The sequence below is a fragment of the Trachurus japonicus genome, chromosome 12, assembly GCF_045865225.1.
Source record: "Trachurus japonicus isolate A0001 chromosome 12, Traja_1.0".
Lineage (NCBI taxonomy): Eukaryota > Metazoa > Chordata > Actinopteri > Carangiformes > Carangidae > Trachurus > Trachurus japonicus.
Genome location: NC_140918.1, coordinates 6,376,970 through 6,401,527, shown reverse-complemented (window position 1 = coordinate 6,401,527; position 24,558 = coordinate 6,376,970). Strand labels below are relative to the sequence as shown.

General features: G+C 41.8%; 1 protein-coding gene across 1 annotated transcript; it reads right to left on the bottom strand.

The window, feature by feature from the left end:
• Positions 1-1,307: 1,307 nt before the first annotated feature.
• Positions 1,308-24,183, bottom strand: homer1 (homer scaffold protein 1). The gene is made up of 9 exons (XM_085792783.1): positions 22,903-24,183; positions 12,645-12,801; positions 9,786-9,917; positions 9,414-9,506; positions 6,720-6,862; positions 5,292-5,451; positions 5,052-5,162; positions 4,268-4,348; positions 1,308-3,063 (listed from the first exon to the last, which is right to left on the bottom strand). The coding sequence occupies exons 1-9, from the start codon at positions 22,905-22,907 to the stop codon at positions 2,875-2,877; spliced, it is 1,071 nt and encodes a 356-aa protein (XP_085648909.1). The 5' UTR covers positions 22,908-24,183; the 3' UTR covers positions 1,308-2,874.
• Positions 24,184-24,558: the final 375 nt, after the last annotated feature.

Genomic DNA, 24,558 nt, shown 5'->3' with positions numbered 1-24,558 from the left:
AATTTTTTTAATGAAAAAGTTTTGACTCACAATTATGAATTATGGTCTAAATCAGCTTCCGTACATCATTGATCTTCAAGGATACATTGATGAACACATTTTTTTTTTTTTTACTTCCTACATTCAGATCAATTCACTCTTCAGGGTTTTGTTTACGTTCAGGTGCTGGTGGGCGGAGTTTGTTTCCTTTTGGATGGAGCTAGGCTAGCAGTTTCCCTCCGTTTCCAGTCTTTATGCTAAGCTAAGCTAAGCGGCTGTCAGTGGTACTGATCTTCACGTCTCGTTATTTCTCTTGATGTTGAACTAGAAACAGAGTTACAGCCGTCAAACAAACAAACAAGCTGCTGCCAAGTAACACTTCCTGTTTACTGATTCATTAAATGTTTTTTTTTTGTTTTTGTTTTTTTTACATCAGTTGTAGCTGTAACCTTGGCAACAGATACTTGACGTTGCTCTGTGACTCCCTCACACTGTCTCAGTCTCTTTTTATTTGGTTTTCATGTTATTGTTGGTTTTTTGTTTTGTTTTTTTATCTCTTTGTCTGTTTAACATTCATTCATAGAATCCAAACCGTGACTCGTAGATTTTCCATCCATCCTCCCTTGAACGTGACGCTAGTTTTGACCTTTAACCTTTATGACCTTATGCATGTGAGCGGTTTGAGGAACGAACCCATCACAACGTAAGTGCAATAATGAAGACGAAAAAGTCATTTTATGAATTATACTGTAAGAAAATGTAAAAATCATGGAAAATGTATCCGCATGCCTAAATGTATTGAAGTATTTATTGAGACTTCATATTTTAAAGAATTTTTAAAGCGTACAAATGTAAATGTACTTTATAAGGTTTCTTTTTGTCACTCTACGTTTCCTATCATGACATTCCTCTCTGCTTTCTATATCCTACTTATTATATATTTTTTGTCCTTTCAAAATAAAATTAAGCACCAAAAATGACGTCTTTGAATGTTTTAGTGCAGGACTTTTATTTTGGTAACTGTTGAATTCCTCCAAAGTAAAACGTCCTGTAAAGTGTCGTGTTCTTCCAGGAGACAAACATTTTCTTTATTTACCCAGAAGTCATTGCAACAGTCCAGTTCAAGATGGTCAAGATGAATTTGGACTGGTTTCCATGGTAACTTGATTCAGCTTCATAAAACACAGGTCAGGTTTGTGAGAAGAGAAGGAAAAAAAACGACACGACTCTTTGATTTGTTTGTTTTTGTTTTACTAAAAACTCAAAATTACAATTTGTGTCTTTAAGCATGTGGTTTACTCAACATTTAAAATTCATTTATTCAAATGTTTGTTTGTTTTTTTTTTTTGTCCCTTTCAAACTGTTTTTATTCTCAACGAGATAAAGTCACTGCTAAAATCATTCAAGTCTCCCAAACGTACCCGAACCAACAACAACGAGCCCTTGAGTAGTGTTCTTCAGGTGTTCGTACTCGCTTCCTCTGACGCTGCTGAATTTTTGGCAATAATAGTAAATCCCACAAAAGATTAAATAATAAAATAAAATAAAATAAAATAAAAAAACAAAGTAAAAAGAAAAATAAACATTAAAGTACCACTAGTTCGCTACCGTTGATGCATCTCTGTACCAAAGGCAACATCAGCAAAAGAAATTCAAATCTGTACAGGAAAACATTTGGCAAAAAGAAAAGAAACATAAAATAAAATCCACACTTTGTGTTTTGTTTTTTTTTTCACTTCCTGTGATAAATATTTCAGAAATATTGCCAGTTTCTCCAAAAAACAAGATAAGTAATAATAATAATAATTCAACATCCACGTACCAGACGATAAAAAAAGATGAAGTGAAAACGAGATGTAAATAAAGATTCTTTGCTTTTGTACAACAACGTTCGTCATAATTATTAATCTTTAGTTACTTTAGAAATAAATTAACAAAAACCAAAAAAAAAAAAATGAAATAAGGGTTCAATCATTGCACTTCAAGTCGCAACAGAAACAATAAAGGGAAAATATAAAGAAAAAAGATCTGATTCACCCACACACACACACACACACACACACAAACTCCATGTTTAACAAGTGCACTATGAGTTTGTCATCGTAAGTTTTCTTTTTTTTAAAAAGTCGATAGAAAGAAAAACTGTTGAATAAAATCCGTCCTCGCTTGTGATCAGTCCGAGACAGAGGAGGAAAAATTACCTGAAAGTGAGAGTGGAAAGTGTTCGATTCCCTCTGATGCTCCCTTTTTTTTTTTTCCTTTTTTTTTTAGTATTGCTCTTATATTGTAGAAGAATAGAAGTCGCATCCTGTCGGCGGCGGCGGCGGCGGAGTTCAGTCGTCTCCTCGTCGTCGCCGCACTCGTCCAAACAACAACAGAGAAACGTGTGGAAGAGAAGAGAAGAGAAGACGGGAACGATCGCAGGCTCCAAAGCGAAGCTGAAAAAGTTTCGATGAACGAAGGAGCGAGAAGCAAATTAAAAAAAGAGAGAATTTAACGTCCGCTCAGACTGGAAATAAAAACTAAAAAAAAAAAAAAAAACGATGGATTCATTCAGAGTTTCTGACGTCAGAGTCGAGAAGAATCCAGAAAGAGTGGAGCGGAGGGAAGGCAGGAGCCGAGCGAAGCCCTCTTCACTTGGCTGATTGTAAACGGTGTGTGTGTGTGTGTGTGTGTGTGTGTGTACCGTTAATGCATAAGGTTGTGTGTGTAAACATCATTTACATGTGGAGAAAAACTAAAAGAAGAGAAGAGAATTCAAGTTGTTTAAAGTGAGTGGCCGACAGACAGACAGACAGGTGGCGTCTCTGCTGCTGCTGTGTAGGTGTTACAGGTGCAGGTGTGTAGGTGTGTGTGTGTGTGTGTGTGTGTGTAGGTGTGTGTGTGTGTGTGTGTCTAACTGCCCTCGATGAGCTTGGTCAGCGTGTCGCGCAGCTCCGTCAGCTCAAAGATCTTACTGTCCAGCAGCTCCAGCAGCGAGCGCAGGCTGGTGCGGAACGCCTCCCTCTCCTGCTGGCTGCTCTCCAGACGCTGCTCCAGGTCGCCGAGCTGAGCCTCCAGAGTCTGGTTCCTCGACTCCGTGTCCTGACACACACACACACACACACACACACACACACACACACACACACACATAGATCGATCAATATAGAGATTAATATAGGAAGTTAAAACGATCAATATGAAGCTAAAGACACAATCACATCTCTTGCCTCACTCCCGAGTCCATGACCAGCAGATAGACGCCATCCTTTCGACTGTGCGTGCAGTAACGAGGGAGATAGAGCCGTATCGGCCGTAATTAGCTTAGCTCAAACGCTGGAAGTGTATAGGTAGTGTTAGCCTGCCTCCTACCCGAGCCGAAATCAGCAGTCAGAAGCTCATTTCATTTCATTTTAGCTCTAAACTCTGTAAATATATCACTTTATCAACATTTCAAACATTTTTAGGTGAGAAAGTAGCCGTTTAGATCAGCAGCGTGTCGTTAATTTGTCTAAATACCAGCTGTTTACAATTTTGTTCGGACGAATTCGGCGCTACTCAAGCTAGCCGTTGTGACCAACACACTTCCGGTTACTTTCACAAAAAAATAAAACACCCGTTGCCCTTTACATACAGAAAACCATGACGATAGAATTTGTGCTTTTACTTTGAAATAGGAAGCTAACCTACCCTCGATGTAGCTAGCTTGAACCAAAATAAACCATCTTTGCTTGAACCCTCCGTTTTGACCGATCTTGTCCCGTTACCAGCATTTGACCGCTCAAGATGCCTTACCGGAGAGTTTTCTCAGCTCTGAGACGAAGATCGGCCCGTTTAGAGTTGCTGAAGAGTTTCTCTGATGACATTAGGTGGAGGCAGGCTAACACTACCTATACACTTCCAACGGCCGATACGGCTCTATCTCCTTTGTTATTGCACACACGGTCGAAAGGATGGTGTCTATCTGCTGGTCATGGACTCGGGAGTGAGGCAAGACACGGAAAAAAAAATGTTGGCGTGTCCCTTTAAATGGATGAAACTGTGCTAGATCTCATTTATACATTCAATTCAACATATCAAATTGATACCCTATCAATAATCAATAAATGCATAATCAATATCAAGTGTCATTTACAGTCAGTTTGATGATAAAATATGAAAATATTCCACATATACTGACTGGTTTTGTTTTTTTAAGTGACTCCGCCCACTACAGCTCGTCACTCACTGAGTTTTCTCTCTCTGACGCTCATATTTACGACCCGTGTGACGTGTCCTGAACGCAGCATCGTCATGGTTCACTCACCTGCAGCTTCTGAGTCAGCGAGTCTCTCTGAGCCTGAAACTCAGCGGCGCTTTGAACCTCCGCTTTGAGTTGCTCCAGCTCCTGGAACAGAGGCAACACAGAGAAGATTCACTCAGAGAGTAAATAGTTATAGTTACTAGTTACTTTCTCCAAAAAGAGTAAGTAGCTGAGTTACTGTTCAGGTCAAAGGAATCTCTAAGTGATCTGAGAAATGTCTAGTCAACACAAACTGATGAAGCCACTTAAAGGGGCGAAACGTCTTCAAAGACAAAAGCTGAGACAACTGAGTTACAACGTGATAAAAGTAATTAATTACAAGGAAAGTAACTATTTTGTTACTTAAACGCTCAAATATGTCAAATTACTTGGTCGTCCCTCCCTAACCTCCGTTTATCTAACTCCTGCTCTAACCAAATCACTCTGTATTCCTCCACACAGACGCGCTGTATCACTTCGCCTCTTCCACAGGTCGTAAACAGCTGATAAGCGGCGGAGTGATACAGCGCGTCCGTGCGGAGGAATACTGAGTGAGTTGGTTAGATCCAGATAAACGGCTTTTTCCGACCAGTTGCTGAAATGAAAATGTGTATGTAATTACTGTATGTTATTTTCTGATGGGACTTCTTGAGTCAAGCAACGGCACATTTTATAGTCAGTAACAGTAACGGCGTTGTAACGGGGGAAACAGAAACTTTTTAAATCACTCATTACTGAAAAAAGTAGTGCCGTTAGTAACGCTGTTAGTTACATCGTTATTCCCGTCTCTCGTCCGTCTCTCTCTCACCTCCTCTTTGGCCTTCAGAGCCGCCTCCAGCTCTTCTATCGTTTGGTTCAGTTCTGTCTTTTGAGATTTGATCACCGTCGTTTGGCCGCTCACACACTCCAGCTCCGTCACCTAGGAGACCAGAGTAAACCTTCATCAGTGAAGAACAAACAAACAGACAGACAGACAGATAGATGTTAGGTTGTGTGTGTGTGTGTGTGTGTGTGTGTGTGTGTGTGTGTGTGTGTGTGTGTGTGTTACCCTCTTGTGCAGCCTCTCGGCCTCCTCCTGATAGGCCGCCAGCTGCTGCTTCCACTGCTTCACGTTGGCCGTGGACTCGAGCAGCGCCGCCGTCAGTTTGGCATTGTTCCCCTTTAGAGCCGCGAGCTCCGCCTCCCAGTGCTTATTGATACTGGAGGAACTGGAGGGAGGGGTGGGGGAGGGGGGGGAGGAGGAGAAGGAGGAGAAGGAAGAGGAAGAAGAAGAGGAGGAAGAGAAGGAAGAGGAAGAAGAAGAGGAGGATGAGGAGGAGGAGGAAGAGGAAGAGGAGGATGAGGAGTAGGAAGAGGAGGAAAATGAGCAGGAAGAAGAGTTAGAGGATAAAGAGGAGGAAGAAAAGGAGGAGGAGGAGAATGAGGAAGAGGAGGAAGAAGAGGAGGAAGAGGAAGAAGAGGAGAAGGATGAAGAAGAGGAGGAGGAAGAAGAAGAGGAGGAGAAGGAGTAAGAAGAGGAGGAGGAAGAAGAGGTAGAGGAGGAGGAGGAGGAGGAAGAGGAAGAGGAGGATGAGGAGTAGGAAGAGGAGGAAAATGAGCAGGAAGAAGAGTTAGAGGATAAAGAGGAGGAAGAAAAGGAGGAGGAGGAGAATGAGGAAGAGGAGGAAGAAGAGGAGGAAGAGGAAGAAGAGGAGAAGGATGAAGAAGAGGAGGAGGAAGAAGAAGAGGAGGAGAAGGAGTAAGAAGAGGAGGAGGAAGAAGAGGTAGAGGAGGAGGAGGAGGAGGAAGAGGAAGAGGAGGATGAGGAGTAGGAAGAGGAGGAAAATGAGCAGGAAGAAGAGTTAGAGGATAAAGAGGAGGAAGAAAAGGAGGAGGAGGAGAATGAGGAAGAGGAGGAAGAAGAGGAGGAAGAGGAAGAAGAGGAGGAGGAAGAAGAAGAGGAGGAGTAAGAAGAGGAGGAGGAAGAAGAGGTAGAGGAGGAAGAGGAGGAGGAGGAGGAAGAGGAAGAAGAGGAGGAGGAGGAGGAGGAGGAGGAAGAAGAGGAAGAGGAAGAAGAGGAGGAGGATGAAGAAGAGGAGGAGGAAGAAGAGGTAGAGGAGGAAGAGGAGGAGGAGGAGGAAGAAGAGGAAGAGGAAGAGGAGGAGGATGAAGAAGAGGAGGAGGAAGAAGAGGTAGAGGAGGAAGAGGAGGAGGAGGAGGAAGAAGAGGAGGAGGAGGAGAGATGTGTAAATAAAGTTATTAAAATGTCCAGAAAACCAAACCAGAAGCAGCATCGTATCCCTCCACTGGACAAACTAGTTCCAGGTTACAACACCTGATCATATCTATAATATTTATATACAAGTCTTAGAGTAAAGTCCTTAGTTTGAATATGTTCATAATTTCACACACACACACACAGACACACACACATTTCAAAAGTCACTCGACACTTTAACACAAGAGGAACTGAAGGGATGAATCTGATCGTGCTCACCTGTGTGAGTAGGGCAGTGCATTCTGGGAAGGCTCGGCTCTGGCCTCGGTGTGTTGAGGCGTGTCCGGTGTCACTCCCTCGTCGTCCGTCCCGTTGATGCTCTCCGAGGTCAGAGGTGACTGCAGGTCGCCCGGAGCCGACTCCTGGTGAGGAAGAAACAACATCGTCGTCATCGTCGTCGTCGTCACGGTTTCCAAACACAACAAAGAGTCGTTGACTTTGTGCTCTCAGAAAACGACCGTCAGCTCTTCTCTCAACTGTTTATTGACTTTTTTTTATGACGTCACAAATTTCCGGCGACTCGCGTCAATCAAGATGCGTCAGCTCTGATATTTCTTTATGCTGCATTTTATTTGAACTCGATTTATATTCGATAAAGTTAAAGTATAGATACAGTTGTTAAGGACAGTGTGGTGTTTTAATTAGTTAAAAAAATATTTTTATCAGTTTTTTTTTTTTATCAATTACTAGACATTTCAGGCGACTCTGAAAAACACTGCACTAACACATCCCTCGCCCCATTCATGTGTTCTTTTCAGCAGTTGAACCTTATTATTTTGTACATTTATCCAGTTTGTTTCTATGTTTATTCCTCTCTCAGCCCCAGAAGTCTGATTTAAAGATGTGCAATCTGTGGCTCTGACTTATCTATGGAATAATCTTTTGAATGCTTAGAAATGTTATCATAGAACAACGCAAAAACATGTTGTTTTTGTTTTTAAACCACGACCACTACAGCTCTCTGTCACTATCTATCCGTCCCTCAGCAGAGGAGACAACAGCTCCAACACTGGAAACACTCGTCATCAACTCAAAGTCTCTAGTTTTATCAGTTCTTTGGCAAATAAATCCTTGCTGGGTTCTGAAAAAGTCAAACAGAGCTCTGGTAGCTGATGTCATGATACAGTAAGTCATTTTCCACAACATTTGACTTTTTTTTCTCATTTTCCAGTTTTTCCAGGACGCGTGGGAACCCTGCTGATTAAACTGTCGCTGTCTGAGAGCGTGAAAAGGAGAAGAGGAGGGTTGACGTCAGTGGGAGGTTTTCAGGAGACGTCAGGATCATGGACGGTGACGGGGTGGTCCTTCCCAAAAAGAGACGAGAGGAGACGAGAGGAGAAGAGAGGAGCAACTGATCAGATCAGATCATATCAGATCAGATCAATAAGCGAAGGTCTCAGGTCTCAGTGTGGCTCAGGACTGAAGCCTCGGAGATAAAACCAGGCGGGAGCAGAGCGGAGGAGCTGGAGTCAGAGGGAGAGAGACGGAGACGGAGGAGAAGAGGAGAAGAGGAGGCTGCTGGGACGGAGTCTCCACTGCGTTTACCTTCTTTTTACCAGGTTTGTTGACTGACAACAGATTCCTCTTTACCGCGCTGCCGCCCTGAGGAGCAGAGCAGGTCAGAGACAGAGGTCAGAGGTCAGAGGTCAGAGGCTGAGAAAGCGTCAAGAGACCGGCTGGGACAAGAGAGCCTGATGGTGACGATGAAGATGATTGTCAAGATGAAGGTGGTGAAGACGGTGGAGGAAGTGATGGAGGTGATAACGGTGATGGTCATGATGAAGATCAGGGTTTCTGCTGTTTACATCTAGTTGTGGCGGCCCGACACTCCTTTATTATCACCGCCACGTAGGACTGGACGGTAAACCGGTTCATACCGAATACTGGTCTTTAGTTTTGTTATGATATTGATTGTACCGGTGAAGAGCCCAAACAACGAGGACCCGTTTCACCGCTGCTCAGACATGCTAGACGATCGCGATCACGGAGTAATTTGAATACCGTACAATTAGCGATTTAGCGACCTGTGTATGCGTATGTGCTTGTGTGGGTCTGTGCGCGAGAGAGAGAGAGAGAGAGAGAGAGAGAGAAAGAGAAGAGAGAGTGAGAGAGAGAGAGAGAGAGAGAGAGAGAGAGAGTGACCGAGTCCAGTCAATATTTTTTCTGAGACTGTGGCGGGTTGTCTTGTTAATTGACGGGGTCGTGCTGCTGCATTTACCTGTGTGGAAATAAAATAAAACAAAACACTATCCAGTCCTCATAACAGTAGAATGGACTGTTTAAACCAGCACTAAGTAACTTTTCAACCTTCATAAAATATTTTCATAACTTTTGTGATGATACATCGACTTACAACAAGTTGAATGACACCTCTGTCGTGGTCTGAGGGGGTCTGTATCTCTTTCTCTGGCACTAAGCAGCTTTGAGGAGCATGGTAGGAACCCTGCTCTCACTTACTTTCACTTTCACTTTTGCGAGTCACAACAAGGAGGGAACAGGCAAAACGGCACTTTAGCAATGGATTATGTTTGTGTTTTCACTTTGAAAAGATCCACTGGAAACAGAAACTTAGTTTTGATGTCTTCTGTTAATTTTAATGCAGGATATTTACCGGGTTTCACGCTAGTGTTCATGGGAAATGGAGTCTTCCTTCAGGCAAAACACTACCGCTTTGGTCCACAGGCGCCGCCAAACTAAAAACTGAAAGTTCTTTAGTACTGCTTTAAAGCCGATCGACTGCCGTAATTCTTTTCTCATTAAAAGAATATGTGGGTAAACCCGTTACAAACAACAAGTCAAATACCGTGAAACCGATATGATTTTGAAAAATACGGTGATATGAAAATTTAGGGTCCTAGAGGAAACACTAAAGGTGGTGATGATGATGATGGAGGTGATGATGGTGTGTGTTACCTGGGAGGGAGTGCTGGTCAGCTCCATCTTCTCCTGAGACTTCTCCTTGGCCAACCGAGCCGCCTCCTTGAACTCAGCAAACTTCTCTGCAAACTGAGAGGAAGAGGAGGAGGAGGAGGAGGAGGAAGAGCAGCTGTGAACATCTGGATACGACACAACATCACTGAGGAGTCGGACCGATCTACGGTGGCCCAGAGAGATCAACACACATGTGCTACAACTATCTTCATCAATGACGACACATTTTTCAAAGCTGCAGTGAGTTGAGTTCTCAGGGCCACCGTAGTTTTCACAGTGGTGAGTCATTCTTTGTTTGACAGACTCTGTGTGTGTGTGTGTGTGTGTGTGTGTGTGTGTGTGTGGTGCTCTCACCTTGACCAGGTGACCCTCGGAGGAGAAGCCGAGGCCGTACACGGTGTTGGCTCGGCTGTCGGCCCACTGACCAAACTTCTGCGACGTCTTGGTGAAAGTCATGTTGGGGGTGATGGTGCTGTTGATGATGGCCTGAGGACACACACACACACACACAGATACAGCTGTGAGTGAGTGGGGACGGCAGCTGGACGTCTGATATCTACTGGGACTGAGGGGTGTGTGTGTGTGTGTATTCCCACTGTTTGGTAAACAGGAAGTAGTCGATGATGATTCCAGCTCAGCTCAGTGTGAGTGTTATTGATCGCACTGCAAAAACTCTAAATCTTACCAAGAATATTTGTCTTATTTCTAGTGAAAACAAATCTCATTATACCTAAAATAAGTATATTTATATACATACATAGTTATACATAAAAAGTAGCTTGTTTTTAGACACTTTTTACTTCTTTCAAGCATATTTTCACTTGAAATAAGTAGAAAAATCTGATAGTGGAGCAAGTTTTTCTTTCTTATTACAAGCACAAAAAACTTCCTTTCATTGGCAGATTCTTCTACTTATTTCAAGTGAAAATGATCTAAAAACAAGTTAGGTGATGAGTCTTATTTAAGTGGAAAGAGATTAGTTTTGACTAGAAATTAGACATTTTGACAAGAAATAAGACATATATTATTGGAAAGATTTTGAGTTTTTGCAGTGCAGTGGGATCAGCAGGACTCACAGATTTATAAAAGTTCCTGAAGTCTCAACTCTTAAGATTCTGTGTGTTATAATTCATTATTTATGCAAATGAGCTGAACTGAATATTGTAATTCACAGTTTAAACCTGCTGACTTCAACACTGAGCTTGTGGCGATGAACCTCCACAAATCCATTATTAAGAAGCAGGGAACCGAACATTCATTAAATTCAGATGCTTCATGTTTATTCTCCACAACGTGATGTTTGTTATGTTACACCTCACTCTCTCTGTTGTTTTTATAGAAATCACTGAATATTCATTTTATAGATGGATGAGTGGTGGTTTATTTCCTGGAGAGAAGGAGGCAGTCAGTGACTCCAGGTAAAATACAGAGTGAGTTTCACTTCCTGTTGTTTCTAAATGCTGAACCAGCACAAGTGGTTTTACTGGTTTTTAATAATGACTGAGTTATGAATATTCACTGAGCAGTTTCTCTAATGGAGCTTTTTCCACTTCTCTTTCTCTAAATGTATTGAATATTCTTGCTTTTATTTTCTATTTATTATCATGTTTTATCTTATACAGCTCTGGAAAAAATGAAAAGACCACTTAAAAATGATGAGTTTCTCTGGTTTTTACTATCTATATGTTTGTGTAAGTGAGTAAAATGAACACTTTTGTTTTATTCTATAAACTACAGACAACATTTCTCCCAAATTTGAAAAAAAATGTTGTCATTTAGAGGATTTATTGGCAGGAAACGGCAGACCTCGAATGATAATGCAAAAGAAAACGAGTTCATCATCATTCTTCAACAACTCAACACTCATTTTTTTTTTAACTTAGGAAGAGTTCAGAATCAACAATGGTGTGGAAAAAAAAACAATTGTAATCACAGCAGTGTTTTTTATAATCTTGATTAAATATGATTTGGTTCAGGTGATCACATGATCAGTGCCTCATTAAGTCGGCTGAGTTCAGCTTGTGTTGAAATTCAATAGATACTGGAATCGAGCGGCTGCCAAACATGTAGAAGATGATTTATTAAGAATATTTTTTGGTCTCTTAATTTATTTTTTCCAGAGCTTTATATATGTGTGTTTTTTTAATTTATATAGTTCTGAATGTCTACTGTTTTCTCACATGGTTCTTGAATAGAAGTGTAAAGATGTTGTGCAGCTGTAAAAGGGGAAAACATGGAAATGTAACAAAATGTACGACATGTGTCATGTTGCTGTTGAGAAAAACTAAATAAAAATTAAGTTGGAAAAAAACAAAAAAACTTTAAACTTTAAAAGGATCATCTGAAAGCAACACTAGTAAAGTTTCTCTCTGTTTGTTTTCTTCAGAGACTCATTGTTGTCTGGACCGTGGTGTCCTCCAGCGCCGACCAGCCGGTTCACCACCACCACATCTCTGCTATTTCCAGCTCAACAGCAGCTCAGCTACGTTGCTGCTTCAACAACAACAGACAGTCAGTCACCCGGAGACGCGCTTACATAACAACAGCGGCACCAACTCCACCCCTGCACCTCTCTCTCTCTCTCTCTCTCTCTCAAGACTAAAATAATCACTGCCACATAGATATGACAGGCCGGCCGCCCCTGCAGTGCCTCAGCGCCGAGGCCGGGCCGCAGCCGGGCCCAGAGGAGGAGGAAGAGGAGGAGGAGGACGGATCGACAGCATCACATGTTTCCAAACGTTTCTGATGATTAGGTCAAACTTTATTGATTTTATCCCCCACTAACGAGGCAGACTTTAACGTGATTGTGTCTTTAAAGCAGAAGTAAGCAGAATGTTTGTGTTAATATAAGTCTTAAATAGTTCTATCTTCCGACGGCAATCACTTATATAGAGTGTTTGGTCCGAAACACGGGTCTGTCAGTCACTCTGCTCTGCTGTAAGCCGAGGAGAAAACTTTCCTTGTATCCTACAACCTTTATCCAATGAGGAGAGAGAACGGCATAAAGGGGCGGTCCTCTCTGTGTGTGTAGCCAAGGGATGCGCGTGAATGTGGTGACGTAGGGACGAGGGCGGGGGCTGCTAACTCCATCTGCTGACAGGAAGTTAGCCAAAACCACCGGATCGCTTACTTCTGCTTTAAGATGTTATGAGCCAAAATATCACATGTTTGTCTGTTGCATACACACACACACACACACACACACACACACACCTTGGATCCGTCCAGACTGATGATGCGATATACATTCCTGGTACTGTCGAAGAAGTAGGAGACGGTGACAGCGTGTTTACTGGTGGGAACCCAGTTCTTCTTGGTGTTGGGGTCGATCTGGAAGACGTGGGCCCGTGTACTGAAGATGGGCTGTTCTCTGTGGAGGCAGGGGGAGAGAGGAGGGAGAGAAAGAGGAGGAAGAAACAGAGGGAGGAGAAGAACAGATGGAACAATCAGTGTCTTTAGCTCTGTGGTCAAGCTGCCTGGAATATGCAGCGTGGAGCTGGAACCCTGGACGGAGAGAAAGAGGAGGAGGAGGAGAAACAAAACAACAGACAGTTTTATCTTCAGCCACCGCAGCAACACACAGAGCAGGAGTCTGTGACCTAATGTGACCTAAGAAAAGACCACCTACTGAACTGGGATCAGTGTACATCTTAAACACAACAGGATCCAAACTACCACAGAGTATTTTGTCATAGACTTTGAGAATAAAGTCATAGTTTTACAACAAAAAAGTCATTATATTACGAGAATAAAGTCAGAATATTTTAACGTGTTGTTTTCGAGGAGGAAAGTTGTTAAAACAAGGCTGTGGTGCATTTCGTGAAGTTGTTGTTTTACAAACTAGGAGATACTTAATCTTTTGCCACATCAGCACCATGTTGTCATCAGTATCAGCACTTATGCAAGAAAATCCATCTATTGTGTGTTGCACTCTCGTCTGTTTTGTTTAGGCCTACTTCCGTTCCGTAGAACAGCTACCGTATCCACTTACTGGTACAATTACGACTTTTTTCTCGTGTAAAATTATGACTTTTTCTTGTAAAATAACGACTTTATTCTCATATTATGACTTCATCTCGTAATATTATTTATTCTACGACTTTATTCACGTAAAACTGTGACTTTATTCTCAAAGTCTGTGATTAAAATGTTCTCAGTGTGGCCCTGATACTCCGTTGTACCATACAGACGTGGACTGAAGTAACTAAACTAAGCAGCAGCATCACCAGGCTCAGAGCGTGGGCTACTGCAGGACGTGAACATCTGTGTGTTGTCACAACAACAACAAGTGTGCTTATGTACAACTACAAACACACACACTCTCCCTCTTCACACGTCAGGTTGTTGTTAAGTGGCTGCCGAGGCCACACAGACAGATTCTGTTCTGAAATTAAATCTAATAAAGCAGCAGATATTAAAGTTGGCTCCAGTTTTAAATAAACCACTGATTTATGATGCTCAAAATAAAATAAAAAAACTTGATGGAAGCAGCTTGACGACATCATACCAACACAAAGCTGAGATTGAGGCGACCTCAGTGACCTTCACTCTGCTTTTAAAACACTGATGCTGATCTGACAAGAAAAGCTGTAAAAAACCAAAAAAAAAGTTAAGAAAGAAAAAGACTTGAATAAGAAACTCAGACTGTAACCTGGAGAGGAGGATGGAGACAGACAGAGACGGAGACAGAGACGGGGGCGTCTTTCTTGAAACCTACTGCTGCGTGTGGGCGGTGGAGATAAAATCATGGAGGAATTATGCTTCTATAAGAGCATCAAGGAAAAAACCACAGGGATGTATGGTGATCTCTGAAATAACAGAGTCACAGAGAGACGAGGACGACCGTCTCCAGGTTTTTCATTCCACCATTTAGGCTGAATTTACACAGTTTACAGTTTTTATTTATTCATTCATCATGTCCAACACTTCCATTTTTGTGTACAAGCTGCACACCTTACTCCTTTACACTCCTATACACCCCCATCTGTGCAATAGTTTCTTGTAAATAACTGTATATATTCTTGAATGTCTCTTTCTCTTTTTGTTCTTTATGTTTGTTTTATATCGTTTTATACAGCTGCATCTTAGAATCATGGAAAAGTCCATTTCCAGTAGTTCAAGTCAAGTATTGAGTGAATGTAGATGGACATACTTTTCAGAAGGCCAACATTTCCATATTAAAAATGCTTTTTTTAAATTGGTCTTTTGTAATATTACAGTTTTTTGAGCTACTGAATTTTAGGTCTTCATTAAATGTAAACCATAATCCTAACAATTAAGAGAAATTAAATGAATAATGACTTGAAATGTTTCATTCTGTGTAATGGATCAATATAATGTTTTAGTTTCACTTTTTGAACTGAATTACTGACTTTTCCATGATATTCTATCTAATTTATTGAGCTGCACCTGTATTTCTATATTTCCATACTACTTTTTTTTAACCTTGTATGCTAAAACGCTACTGCATTTCCCACGTGTGGGATAAATAAACAGTCTTATACTGTCTTATGTCACCTAGATCGACTGATTCCAGCCAACAGGATCAGGTTGGTTCAGATCAACACTGAGCTCAGAGCTGCTGCAGGACGTCCAGGTCAGTCTGGCAGGTGAAGCTGCGTTTGGGAGTCACTCACTACGTTCACACCAGCAGCACCTGTCAGGGAGGAGGCACTGAGGCTCCGATGGCTTTTGGCTTGAAAAGCAGCAAGGTGTTACAGTGCACAAGGCCTCGTGTGTGTGTGTGTGTGTGTGGCAGACGTGAGCGCCCTGACGTAGCGAGGGTGAAGCGAGGCGGCGGTAACAGAGGTGACCTGGCAGCACCTGTTCTGTGTGACGGAGCTCAGCGGGCTCTGGACACCGCACACAGACGGGAAAAAGAAAAAAAAACAGGCCAGGAATGAAATGTGTGGCTGCGCCGGCCGGTCTGAACGACGCTCGGTGGAAATCCACAGAAACTCAGAGCAGATTTTTTGCCTGGAGATACAGAGTCTGTTTGGAAATGTCCCAGTTTTGCCGTTTTCCTCCAGAATATTAAAGCGTAACAACGAGTCGTCTTCTCCTGCTCACAGGAAAAGACACATTTACTAAAGAAAACACAGAAAAGGAGGAGATTTTACAACATAAATCACTTTATATAGAGAAGAATATACACAGACTGAGCTGCAAACCAGGTGGAAAGTCTTATTTTGAAAATACCCCTAATTTAAATGAACAAAATGATAATAAATGATGATAATTGTGCTGACAGGGATGTTTCTATATGTTGCGGCCTATATCAAAATGCAAAATGTGCACCCATAATGCAAAGCGTTATGGTCCAGATAACTGAGATCCTGTGTCACTCTGCGCTGACGGACAAAAATAAACAGGAGGGCACTTGATCCTGCAGCGGATCAGTCGCCTCGTCCCAATGTTGGTCAATGAGATCACAGATTATATTATGGAGCCGAGGACTAAAAAACCAGCTCTTTATCTTGATGTAAATCTGGTCCTAAGACGTGTGTGTGTGTATATAGTAAGTGTGTGTGTGTATAGTAAGTGTGTGTGTGTGTGTGTCCTCCAGAGGGACCAGGTTTGATTGGCGGGCTGGGATCTCCTGCCGTCACGTCTCAGCGTGTTAATTAAGTCGGCAGAGTGGAGACTTGGCAGATGTTATTTAAAGACAGACACGGTTAATCAGAGAGATGGAGGCGGAGTGTAAAGATTGTACTGTACTATAAATATTAATGTGTGTGTGTTAAATATGTAGGATATTTGTGCAGAGACATGGGCGAGTGAGTGTTTTTTTTTTTCCAGACCCAGGAGAAGAGATGAGAATAAAAGTTTTAGGGAACTACATGTGACGAGGAAAACGTTTGCCTGTTATCTGTCAGGGCGCGTTCAGGAACAACGCTCATTTGAATGGCGTTGATGATGCCGTTTACAGCGATAACGACGACAGATTTAACATCCAAATTCTCAGTCGTGTTTGAAAACAATGGGCCCTTGATAACCAGACGGCGGCGGCGGCGGTGGCGTCAGACAAAAGAAGCCTCTCAGTTCCTTCCTGACGTGTCTCTGTCTGCGTAGAGGAGCGACGCGTGGAAACAAATCGCCGGCGCTGCTGCTGCTGCTGCTGCTGTGTCTGAAGACGGCGGATGGGATGGATACATCAGAAGAAGGAACAACAGTCTCATCGGAGCGGGACCAGAAACACTGAGTCATAAGCGGCGAACAGCTTTTGTGTTCGTGTGAATGTTTGATCTGTTCAAGGCGCAAAAACAAAAAAAAACAAAAAAAAAAGATTCAGCACCGGCGTCAGAGTCCTGTTTGTGTTTGTTCGTCGGCCCTGGAGCTCAAAATGAACTTTTATCCACTTTTTTTAAGCCTCGTTCTGAACGTCTTTGGTTTCTGTTTGAACAGATGAAGGAGTTTAGTCACCGCATCTGAAGTGAAAAAGCAGAATAAATAAAAAGTGAGACATCCTGTGTCTGCAGAGCTCAACCTGTGCATCACTGATGTTTAAACTGACGCTTCTTCACACAGTTAGAATCACTTGAGAGCCAGTTCTCATTCAGCGATGACGGATGGAGAGTGTTTGTGTGAACTAATATAAATCACATGTAAAAGCCCATTAACTAAACTTACATCCAGTTTCAGTGGGGAGCAGTGCTGTCGGTCAGTGCATCAAAGTTTGTGGTCTTTAGAGCTGCAACAATGAATCGAACAATAATCGATTATTAAATTAATCATCAACTATTTTGATAATCTAATATTCGGTATGAGTAGTTTTTTAAGAAAAAAAGTCAAAATTCCCAGATTTCAGCTTCTTCAATGTGAATATTTCTGGTTTCTTTGTTCCTTTATGGCAATAAACTGAGTCTCTCTTTGGTTTGTGGACAAAACAAGACATTTGAGGACGAAGTCTTGTGGTTTGGAACACTGATTGGGAATTGAACATTTTTTAACATTGACCAAACAACTAATTGATTAATTGTTTAAATAATCGACAGATTATCGATAATAAAAATAATCGTTAGTTGCAGCCCTAGTGGTCAATTGTGTACTAATATTTGATGGGCCGGATTAAAAAGCCCAGCAATATATGTTTTTTTTCTCTGATTATGGATATTTAGATTGGTTTTGTTTTGATTTCACTGTTCACGCATGTTCAATCAATCAATGATCAGGTCTCAGTTACTAATGGTTTTAAAAGGACTTTGCTCTGATCAAACTGTAGTGAGTCACTTTATATTTCACGGTGTCATTAGTCCAACAGCGTGGCCTAGATCAAAATCTGTGCCCCCGTGCTGTGTGTGTGTGTGTGTGTGTCAGTGAGAGTGTGTGGTGATTGTTAGCCTATAATCCCTCTTCACAATGAAGCGCACTGTGGCTTTCAAGTCTCAATGACAAGTGCTTGGACAGAGGAATCTGAGCGCAGATGTTATCAGATCAGCAGTTCTCCACTTACAACCAGCACACACACACACAGTGACACACACACAGGGACACACACACACCAGTGTTGGCAGGGTGACATACAAAGATGTGCATTCAGAGGTAACGTGTTCAGATTGGCCTCTAATTGGAAACAGTGTGATCTTCATGCTGCGGCCACAGAATATTTCCCATCATCCTCCTCTGTTTGTCTGTCTCACTCTGTTCATCATCCTCACTCATTTACACCGGCGTGGTCAGAGTTTCAATTTCAACCCGTGATATTTTTCTTTGATTTATCACTTTGTCTGTTAAATATCACCTGATACAACTCATGACATCATCGTTATAAATCACAGTTTTTATATTCAGGTAAAAAAAATCTTCAATGATTAATGATCAGAGCAGCTGCTGAGTCACTTTCTGTTGATCAACTAACGGGTCGGGTTCATTTGATAATTTTCATTTCTATATTCAGACGATAATTGCAAACGTGAAGTTCAGGATGGGCGCGGCTTGAGTCGTCTGCCTGAACTAGCTTCGCAGGCTTCGCATCATTTCTGTCCGTCGAAGCTGCAGCTCATTTAAACCCTTCTTGATTTTAACAGCGGTGATATTTTTGTGTCGTCTCAGGTTTATGAGTCTCTGAACATATATATGGTTCATCATCAGGGCTTCATTCCTAAAAAGAAACTTTTCTGGTGATTGAAAGTGAAGTTTTGGACGATATCAATATTTTTCCCCCATGAGTTTCTCAGCTCTACACTGCAGCTGTGAAACCAAAATGATATTTCAATATGAAATATTATGAAATATGAAAGATCTGCTCCCTGGATGTGAAGCAGCTCCGATTTCACCATCACAGCCCCTGGTGTCTAATGAACAACCAGCAAAACAGAATTTAATATCATTTTTATGCAGCTGAGAGATGTTCTTGTGTACAAAGACTACATTTCTGCTGCTCCAATGATTATTTTTGCTTTTTGGCAATTGAGAAATCAATGTATCAGGTTAATTATTGCAGCTATAATAAATATTTTTCTTCTCCTTCTCTTTACACTGGGCCTAAAACTAACTTTTTTCCAGTCCATTAAACACTCACTAAGGATTCTTCAAATGACCTTTTAGAGATTACATACCTGATATTTTGTATTTTGCTTTTTTCTTCACTATTCCTGATTGAAAAAATACTGAAATGACTAAAAACTTCATGATTATTTTTTGTTTAAAAACCTGGTGGCAACTATTGCAGCTCTGAACTGACTGAATTATTGTTAAATAAATACAGCTGGGACTTACTGAAAAAGATGTGATGTAATAATAAGACATTTTTGTCTTTGCCCTTTTCAATTCAGCCATAAAACAGATATTAAATTACATTCAAAAGAGAATTAAAACAGTCACAAACAGGCCTAAATTTAACGAGACCTCTGCAGAAACCTGATTATTGTAAAGTTCATTATGTTGCATCGTGTGTTACAACAAAGCTGCAGACTTTGATGAATGTGGCGACGACAGGAGGAAACTCCCCGTCTGTCTGTCTGTCTGTCACCGACCTACGGCTGCAAAATAACCCTGCATTACTAACTTAGCTGCTGCCTGCGTCGTCATGGAAACAGCCCACGTGACTCAGGGCTGGTCATGAGCCGTGAACATCCTCCAACTCTGTGTCTCTCTCCCTGTCCGTCCATCCCACATGCTCTCTCGCCCAATCCCGTCCCAGTGTCTCCTGTGGGTTAACCCACTCACAGAGGGAGGCAGCAGGGTCTTGGCAGCCGGAGACCTCCAGTCTATAACACCCATATGTCATCAACAGCACTCAGAGAGGAGAGAGAGAGACAGAGCATCTTCATATGACTATATATATATATATATATATATATATTATAAAGACAATTTAGCTTTGACATTTTCACTCTGCCTTCCTTACGCTGTCTCTTCCACCACCGCCTCCTCTTCAACTGAACACGCAGCCTACGAGTCAAAGTAAATCCTGCACTTTTTCAGATTCTCCTCGACTTTGATCAAAAATGAAAAGAATCAAAAGGAGAAATTAAAGAAGTTATAGTAGAAGGTAACACAACTGTAAATAATCATAACGTGTGAACTTTACTGTCTCTCGCAGTAGAGTCCTGTCCGTTTGTACGTCTATATTATATTTATTATTTATAAAAAATAAAAATAAAAAAAAAGATAAGATACTCCTGTTCCTACTTGATGTGCTTTGATGAGTTTTAAAAATGAACAGATATGTAATATTTCCACAGTGACACAAACTTAACTCATTTCAAAAATAATGGTGAAGATCTAGTTACTTCATTTTAAAAAGCACTTCTCTGAGGAGTATTTTATATTTTGAGGTTTAGGAGTCGGACATGCTGAGTGATGGACGTGGCTCCCAGACGGAACAGTTTTATCAGTAGATTCATTTGTGATAAAAAAAAAAAGTCATTAGTTGTAGCCGTAGGCATTGACCATCTAACTGTGACGTCCCTGATTTGCGTCCAGCTGTGTCCCTCCTCTGTCCCTCACTTCCTCTCACTTCTTCTCCTGCTGCTGTCAAATAAAAGTTAAAAACAACAACAACACTTGCTTCTTATGTTTTCTATTTGAGCTCTTTAATCTAAAGGGGTTTCTATTGTATTTATTACCTCATGTTTTATTTTTCCTCATGTTTTTATGATTCACATTCAGTTTAGAAGGATATATAATGAGGAAATGCAGTAATTACTCCTATTTGAATAAGAAAATGTTTGGCGTCACTTTAAATATGTCTTCAAATGTCACTTTGCCCATTAATTAACCACAAAATATTCAGTTTACAACAATATATCAAAGTAAAGCTGAGATTCCTGCAGTCAATCAGATTTAATTACTTAACAGTAAGAACTGTATTAGTGGAGTTGTCATCTAGTAAAACAAACAAATAATAATGTGCTAGTCTGTGGATGATATAAATCCTTTATAACTCCGGTGTCATCAAAGTTGAATTACAATCACGACGGACTGTCACTACGCTGACAACATATGTCTGTGTTTCCACCGAGTGACTCAGTGTGTGACCTCCTGCTCTCACCAGTCAAGGGGAAAATATTTACTGGACACACACAGTTTTTAATCCGAGTGCCAACTTTCAGGAGAAGACAGCTAGTTTACAATCATCTATTATACAAGAATAGAAGCTGCAGTACTTGTCAGAACAGCAGAGCCTGCCCGGCTAATTACAGGCTACACACACACACACACACACACAGGACATGTTCCCTCTCTGCATCTGAGGAACCGACTGTTGTTGACTGGATTATAACCATTGGCCTTGAGAATTACAGAGGATGTGCTTTGCCAGAGGAGGTAAGCACCACACCAGCACCACCACCCCATCCTCCAACCACAATATGACAACAAACCAATCACATGCGACATCATCTGCTTTCATCTGGAGTAAGAACTAGGTCGCTCTTGATCAGGAGAAATCGCCATACATCTGCAGGTCCGTCCGCCTACATGCATTGCAATGCATTGCATTACACGAGCCAAGTGCAGGAGAGAGAGATCACTGCTGACTGATGCTGATTTTAAGAGGTTTATCTCTCTATTTGGCAGCACAAAAGTGATTATAACAATCTTTTTATTAACTATAGTATACGTCCTTATGGGACAGTCGGAACTGTAATCCATGCATGTGAGTTACTTCCAAAACACAACTTGAAATCATAATATACCAAATTAATACACTGTTTCCCCCAGGCGTTAATTCACCACCAGTAGCCAGCTTCATTACAGCCTATAATCTTTTGGCTTCTGTAAATCTAAAATGTCAGTGTATGGTGGCTGGGAGTGGACAAAATGATGTACAGATGCTGCTATCACTAGTTCAGTGTGGTATCTTTTTTTTTGCAGTTTGTATTTTCATAGCTGCCAATGTGACAGGTAGTCGGGTACGGTGGCCGGGAGGTGCAAACCAACACGAACGCTTGAGACAAATCTACATTTTGGAAACATTAGCCTATAACATATCATAAAACAAAATTACGTTACCATAACACATTTACAAGTCCCAAAACACATTTAGGTTTCAGAAAACTACTTAACAAGACAGGAAACACTTTTACAAATGTCATCAACCGGAAAGGGAACGTACCAAATCCAGGGTTGACCCGGAAGTGATAACGAGAGGGGCCAATTCAAGCTGTTGTTGTCGCCGTCAATCGAGTTCATTGTGATGTTTTGCCGGTTTTATATCACAGAAACGATTACTCCTCTACAAACATCTAGTTAGGGCCACCAGGTCAGATCACATCGATCGCTGTCCATTGGGTCACCATGAACTCCATTGGCAACAACAACAACAACTTGAACTGGCCACTCCCATTATCACTTCCAAGTCAACCACGGATTTGGTACGTTCCCTTTCCGGTTGATGTCATTTGTAAATTTTAGGGATGTCAGATACTGTCCCTGATATTGGCATAAAAATGTAATATCCGTCCATACTGCTATTTTGTTGTTTTTCTGCTGATAACGAAAACCCGATAACATAATGTCGAGATACCGAATTATGTAGCAGCGGACCGCTGCTTCAGATGCACATTACTAATTCACATGTTGAATGTATATCGGTAGGCTATCAGTTGTTATCGAAATCGGTAACCAAGTGTTGGACAGAATCAGCATATCGGATATCGGCAAAAAAATCCAATATCGGACATCCCTAGTAAACATGTCACAGTGTTTGTAAAAGTGTTTCTCGTGTGTCGAAAGTCTGTAGGTAATGATAATGTAATTTTCTTTTATGATATGTTAAGATGTTTTCCAAAACGTAAATTTGTCTCAAGCTTTGTAAAAGTGTTTTACATTTTGTAATTTTGGTTTGCACCTCCCAGGCACAGTAGAGACATGGGATGTCAGAAGTATGATATACTTAGCTAAGGTGGCTAGCTTTACTTTGAGCTCTTTTGGCTCCAATAAAAACAAACACAACAGAGTCAGTCCTACCCTGACATGTTGAGTGACAATCACAGATTTATATTGCCCATTATTGGAAGTTACATACCCCATTTTTGCTGGATTTAGTGGCCAAACTGGGTGGAAAACGCTCCTCTCGGTGGGTCTCCTGGAGGGGCGAGCTCCGGCTGCCCGGTCCCCCCGGCTCTCCCCTCTCTCTTTCCCCGACTGACTGGCAATAATAAGCCGCTCTGGTCGCTGTTGTGACTTCACGGCCACGGTGCTGCTTTCAGTCCGACATGTCTCGGCTTCTCCCTCTTCTTCCTTTGCCTGTTCTTCTGGTTATGCCCTTGAGTACATTTTCTTTTAAAGGGGGGGGTGTTGGCTTGGTTTCATCCGAGCAAACGTGTCGGTGCATGCATGATGACCGTGAACGCACCGTAGCTCCAGAAGCTGCTGTCTGTGTTGTTGGCTGTTTTGCTACCAAACTCCCTCCGTTAAGGTCCAAGAGGAGGATTAACGACCTAAAACTCCGGCTGACAAGGCCAGGCAGAGTGATTTATAGCCGAGTTAAACCCGGCTTGGTGAAGCTGCCTTTACAAAAATGTCAAAAAACAAAAGTTAAAATGTCAAATTCATACCAAAAGATAGCTTCTTTAACGTTAACCGTTTGTTTGTTTGTTCGTTCGTTCGTTGCTGCTAACCGTTAACGTTAACAGCCGTTAATGTTAGTGTTGGTGGTGTGTGTAGTGTACGCGCGCGGTGGAATGAAGACGATTTAAAAAAAAACAAACAAAAAAAAACGTTAACCGTTAACGTTCACCCTTCAATCTCTGTGAACCGACCGACGGCGGCTCATAATAAATCCCACCAGTTTCAGTCGCTGGCTTGGCTCGGCTCGGCTCGGCTCGGCTAGTCCCCACCGTCTCTCTCCCTCCTCTTCCCCGCCCCCCTCCAGACCGAGACCCCGTCCGCCCGAGATTAGCGAGTTTTACAGCCGCAAAATAAGTCCCTTAAGGCGGACATCTTCATCTTCATCTCCTCTGCTGCTGCTGCTGCTGCTGCTTCTTGGGAGGTTAAATACAGGGAGGACAGTCGCAGCATGCTCCGGGCTTCGGCATCACATCCTCCCGTAACGTTAGTCCAGTTCATACAAGATTATCTACCGAAGAGGAGGAGGAGGGGGGTTTTAACTGGTAAAAACCTCCACCGCCGTTATCTCTCGCTCGTCGTTCGGGTTCAGCCGGTGTCAGATGCTGCTGCTGATGCTCCGTCCGTCGGTCGGTTCATCATCATCCTCTCATCCCCCCGGCCGCTGCTGCCCGTCTGCTGCCTGTCTGTCAGCCCCGGCCTCTCTCACTCTCTGTCGGCTCATTCATCAGCTCAGTCCCCCGCCGCTCCGAGGGGGTCGGTGACAGATCTACGTCATCACGTTCACGTTACCGGCTTTTTTTTTTTTTTTTTTACGTCACTGGCAATAATGTGTTTCATCACATCCGGTGTATAGACCTGGCTATAAATAATAATAATCTTTTGTGTTTTCACTTTATATTATTATACAATGTATTACATTTAAATATGTATACGGTAATAATATTTATTTATATATTTAAACATTCAAGTATATTTACCTACCGTATGTTTGTATTTTGTATTTCTACAGTGTTAAACAAAAACACAGAAAGAGCCTGTGACAAAAAATATTGACTAACATTTATAAAATGTACTTTTTTCAGGGATTTTTACTACTCAATTTTATTATCTC

Coding starts and splice junctions, on each gene's coding strand:
- homer1 (XM_085792783.1), bottom strand. Junction 9,507..9,785: donor CCGAGGGTCACCTGGTCAAG/GTGAGAGCACCA, acceptor TCTTCCTCTCAG/TTTGCAGAGAAGTTTGCTGA. Junction 5,452..6,719: donor GCACTGCCCTACTCACACAG/GTGAGCACGATC, acceptor CCCTCCCTCCAG/TTCCTCCAGTATCAATAAGC.